The sequence below is a fragment of the Rhagoletis zephyria genome, unplaced genomic scaffold, assembly GCF_001687245.7.
Source record: "Rhagoletis zephyria isolate East Lansing unplaced genomic scaffold, Rhagoletis_zephyria_1.1 Rzeph_scaffold_00147, whole genome shotgun sequence".
Lineage (NCBI taxonomy): Eukaryota > Metazoa > Arthropoda > Insecta > Diptera > Tephritidae > Rhagoletis > Rhagoletis zephyria.
In genome coordinates this window covers 235,320-240,802 of record NW_016157231.1, presented here as the reverse complement: position 1 = coordinate 240,802, position 5,483 = coordinate 235,320, and the positions used below count along the sequence as shown (strand labels likewise).

At 34.5% G+C, this 5,483-nt stretch overlaps 1 protein-coding gene across 2 annotated transcripts in view; it reads right to left on the bottom strand.

Annotated features, from left to right (window-relative positions):
* Positions 1-4,094: 4,094 nt before the first annotated feature.
* Positions 4,095-5,483, bottom strand: part of LOC108382480 (uncharacterized) — a 4,596-nt gene continuing 3,207 nt past the window's right edge. For both annotated transcript variants that reach the window (XM_017638852.1, XM_017638858.1), the window contains exons 3-4: positions 4,266-4,425; positions 4,095-4,207 (exon numbers count right to left, since the gene is read on the bottom strand). In XM_017638852.1, the coding sequence (XP_017494341.1) occupies positions 4,108-4,207; positions 4,266-4,425 (260 nt within the window). In that variant the 3' untranslated portion in view covers positions 4,095-4,107. The remainder of the gene's footprint in view (positions 4,208-4,265; positions 4,426-5,483) is intronic.

Sequence of the window (5,483 nt, the reverse complement as noted above, 5' to 3'; positions counted from 1 at the left end):
CAGGGTTTTATATTGCTGGTATAGGGCACTTGGGGGATGTTTCTATTGAGGTCGTCGATGCTTGTTACAAAAAACCTGTTTAGTTCGTTAGCAATTACTGCTTTATTTTTTTGCTCTTTGGAATTTACGATTATTTTGCATATTTCGGCTCTCTCCTCATTTAACACTAATTGTTTTATTGTTTTCCACATTATCTTTTGGTCATTTGATGCATCAATTTTTTTGGATATGTAGTTATTTCGCGCTCTTTGAAGTTCATTAGCATAGAAATTCCTATACTGTTTATACTTTTGCCAGGCCATAAAAGAGCTGGACCATTTTGCTGCATTATATAATTGAATTTTTCTTTGTTTCATATTGCGTAATTTTCTTCCAAACCACCCATCAAAATTCCTTCTGTTTGTAACTGTTCTAGTTATAACCATATTCTGAATGGGCTCTTTTAATTTATCACTGAACAGGTCAACCATCTCGTTCAAGTTATTAGCATTCTGCTTAATGTTTGCAAAACTTTTGTTTGCTATTTCTTCAATATATAGCTCTTTGTTAAAAATAAAATTTTTTATAGTGGTTTTGTGTTTTTTGCGATTTAGCTGTCCGACTTTTATATTAATTTCTATGGATTCGTGATCACTTATTTTATAATCAGTCTTAACGTTTGCTTCTATGACAGAAATGTTTGTCAATACATAATCTATGAAGGTTGCACTGGTTCGAGATACTCTCGTTGGCTCCAATACTAGTTATTTGTTTAAATGCATTGACTGTTACTGATTGACAAATTTGTTGTCGGGAAGAACTATTCACCAGCCAGTCGATGTTGAAATCTCCCATTATCAGAGTTTCTGTAGCCGTCTCACTTAATTGTTCAATTTTTTCCTTAAAAAAATCACAAAATACACTGTCTGGAGATTTTTGCCTGTCAGGCGACCGATACAATCCAAATAACGTCATATTTACATTTTTTTGTTTGACCTTTATAATTAGACACCATATACTTTTCCCAATAGCCGTCTCCTCTATTATTTCACATTGCCATTCAGGGCTTATATAGAAAAGAACGCCGCCGGTGTGACTTGATATACTATCACATCTCACTATTTTATAGTCACTGAGTTTCATTTCACTGTTGCTTGTTGAATTTGTTAGATGAGTCTCGGTCACACAGATAAAATCGAATCTTGTAGAATATGATATAGCTTCAAGCTGGTTAAAATTTGTCCTAATACCACCAATATTCAAGTACAGACATTTAGTCGTCGACTTTAATTGCTAATACTGAATTCTTTCTAATTCAATTTTTAACTTTTTTTTTTAATGCTTGACAATTAGTGTCCCTGCAGTCGTGATTCACACATAGGTCCGATAGATTAAATCTTTCTTTTGCTTTTACACAATTAACGCACCTCAGAAAATCATTTTTACACTGCCGGTGTATATGTCCTTTTTCGCCACATTTGGCACATGTTTGCTCACTTTCTTTACAAACGGCGGCTTTGTGGTTAAAACCCCAGCACTTATAGCATCTTAGAACATTGTTAGCTTCATATACTTTGCATCTATCCCATTCAATATTTAACTTTTGCGTATTCATTACTTTCTCAAACCCTTTACCATCAATTTCTAGCAATGCATTGTACACAGTTGTATTCTTGTGGGATCTACATATATACTTTTATACACTTGATGAAGCTATCTTGCAAATTGTTTTGGTTTTTTATGGCTTGTGTTATTACCTCCCCGTCAAGCATTTCGCTCAATCCACATACTAAAATTTTCGGTTTTCTCATGCTCGGTAATTGTATATCGTATTTTTCACCCACTTTTTCTCTAATATCGCTCGCTAATATTTTTCTCGCTTCCTCACTTTCACACCGTATTGCCACTGCTCCATTCTGCCTATTTGATATTCCGCTCACACCTACACTCAACGTCGACGGTTTGATTATTGTTTTTACTTCTTTCTTCGTTACTTCACTTTCTTGGTTTCTTTTTGGCTTCAATATGACAGGAATATTTCCCGCTATTGGCTTTCTCACTTGGTCGGCATATGTGCTTGCTCTTACTTCTACACGGCTCTCTTTATTTTGAATTTGGCCTGCTATGGCTGTTTTAATTTGCTTTACCGTTTCGTTCACCATATTCATTTTTTCTTCAACAAGTTTTGCACATTTGTTTTCGTTGCCTTTAATCAATCCTATTAATTCAGTGTAATTATTATGCGCCAATTTAATGTAATCAATACACGAATCACACTGGAATTTTAGATTGGGGTGCTTCAATAGGGCATCCACCTCGTACTTAGAAAAGCCAATACATTTAGCATGGAAGACTCCTCCACACACTCCACTACACGGGAGGGTGGCATCCCGCGAGCTTACTTTGCATTTTCCGCACTTCAAGCCCATCTCAAAGCTATTTCACTGCACTCATGCCACTAATTAAAAGTAAATATGCGTCCTTTTTCGCTATTTTGATTATTTCAACGACTAACTTATTGATTCAAATCAGCCGCTCACAAAAACACGTCCGCTCACGTCACGTTATAGTGAAAAGGGACTCCCACGTTAACACCTCAAATGAGTGTTTTCGAAGTGCTCCGAATATGGAGTGAGAAGGGAATCAAAGTGTTTTTTTTTTGTTTTTTTTTTATCTAGTCTGTGATTTGAAAAAGAAATTTTCAATCAAGAAGAAACTGATCGTCGTTTTCGAATATTCCTGAAGAGGGATACCGCAAAAAAAGCTGTTGACGTTATGGCAATTTCAAATGCCTTTAGAGGTAAGTAATAATGCATAAAAAATTACTTTTGTCTAACTTTAGAACTTTTCAGATGTACTTAATAAAAAATATGCTGGATCTGGCATATCAATTCCATAGAGCGGGCGTAAAGTGGTTCCAAACCTAAAAGGAACGTACTTTAAACAAGATGAAAAATATTTTTTGATTTACTTCAGGATTTTTCCGTTATCCGATTTTTACTGAATAATATGTTAATCTGTAATTTAGCATTTTTTCAATAAAAATAAATGATGACAACACTTTACTACTTATTAATTATAAACAAAATTAAGAACATTTTAAAAAACCGTAAAGCCACTTTTTCGGTCTATTATCGGACTACGAAGGTGTACTGGGAGCAATATTTTTGAAAAACTTAATTTTTTTATTTTCAAATTGACATATATGATTTTAAAATCCTGGAAAACTAAAAAAAATCATTGCCGACGAATTCTTAAAAAAAAGTGAGATTATTTCAAATTTCTTTTGCAAGTTAGAGAAGATCGAGAGCTCTCCCCAGACTCAAAAATTAAGATAACTCCACTAAGAGTCTATTTGCGAGATGTAGATTTAGTAGACTGGGTCGTTCAGCCACAGCCTGGTGTAAGTAATCAAAACCACTTGAAGGATTGCGCAATTTCGTGTCCAAGAAATAAGCACTGTACGAAAGTTAATAAGGAAATGGTTAATATGTTGCCCGGATAAGAAAATGTTTACTATGGCATCGATACTGCGGTTCTGAATATCCACAGGACCAAGCATTTTTAAGCTCTCTAACACCTTTTGATTTTTCTTGATTGAGTAGCCCTTTATAATGAAATCTGTCAGCTAAAGAAGTGAAGTGATTGAAAGTCATGATTTATGTGTTGAATTATGGGTACCTTCATAACTAAGATCACTAACCTTTTGAAATTTTTTGAAACAGTTAAAGAAATTTCAACTTAAAAAATAGTATCAGCAATTAGAGCAAAAACAACACTTACGTGTATTTTTTGGTTTCTTATGAAAAGTGTCAAACAATGGTCTGATTTTGAGTAAAAATTAAAAACTAAATTTGGGAAAAATTGGTGCGACTTTCTTTCTTACAGGCATGCTCTGGATTTTCGACTCGATTTCGAATTCAAGTTCATTTTGAATCGAAGTCATTTTGCTATTGGTGCTCTACAAACCACACATTTTTTTGCGTTTTCATTTTGTTCGAAAACAGCTGATTTATGTTATTGTTCATTATCCATTGTAAAATGAAATGTAAAGATTTTATTGGATTTCTAGAGATAAAAACGTGACAAGTTTTTTAAAAATTCCTAAAACCAATAAATGTAATAAAATTAAATGGCGTTGTTAGCTTTAATTGGAAATACAAATAATGAATACTCCGTTGAAGCTATTCGGCGGCGAACTTTAAGATACAGCTCTAATCCTTTCGAGCTGAATGAGACGACGTAAGTGTTAGAAAATTGCGTTGTGAAATTAATAACGTACTTACAAACAGTTTATAGATTTGTGTCGTACTACAGAGTTAACAAAATACGCATTTCGGATGTTACTGGAAATTATTACTCCACGAAATAAAAGGTCGTCGATTTCCCCTTGTATTGAGCTGGCGTGTACGCTACGATTTTTGGCAGACGGCGGTTTCCAAAAGACTGATGTTGCATTGGGAAGAAGCACTGTTGGAAAAAGTTTAAAACGATTCCTTGCTATTCTTGAAAAGTATGTCTGTCCAGTGTGGATTAAACTAAATATCACGAACTCTAAACGTAGCCAATCGAAACGCCACTTTATGCAAAAGTTTGGAATCCCTGGCATAATAGGTTGTGTGGATGGGACACACGTAAGGATCACCAAGCCGCATATTGACCCTAACCTTTTTTACAATAGAAAAGGATATTTTAGCATTAACGCTATGATTGTAAGAAGTAAAATTTCATATACATGCTTATTAATTAATTTTGTTTTTTTCCATTTTTTCCAGATTTGCGATTACCAAATGATAAATGCAGAGGATGCCCGGTGCCCAGGGTCCTGCCACGACTCTTTGATTTGGAGAGAAAGCAAATGACACACCTACTTTTCCCAATCTTATGAGAACGGTAAGCGCGGAGACAGGCTTTTGGGAGATGCTGGCTACCCCCTTCAACCGTACTTACTAACACCATATCGGGATCCACAGCCTGGGACAGTGCAATAAGGGTTCAACCAACGACACGCTTCCGCACGCAACATAATAGAGAGGACGATTGGTGTATTAGAAAGCCGGTTTAGATGCTTAGCTCGTCATTTACAATGCCAGCCGCAAAAAGTCGTACAAATAATTAATGTGTGCTACGCGCTACATAACATTTGCAAGTATTATAATTTATACTTATAATTTATAAACTACCGGATTTGCTCTTGATAGACGGCGCTGAAGAAAGCGACGTCGAGTCGGACGATACACCGGATGAGAGAAATGCATCCAATTTAGGGGACTATATAGCGAACTTATTGTAATTTTTTAGTAAAAACTTAAAGAAAAATATTTACTTTATTACAAAAATAAAAATAAAAGAAGCTTATTCTTCTAAAAATTCACTACGTATTCAAGTATTAATAAATAATATAAAAAAAAACTTTTTAATATACAACGCTTTTATAAATGGACTAAAAAGTAGAAAATAATATTTCTCAGTCCCATAGAATTTGTTTTGATAACTTTTGATTT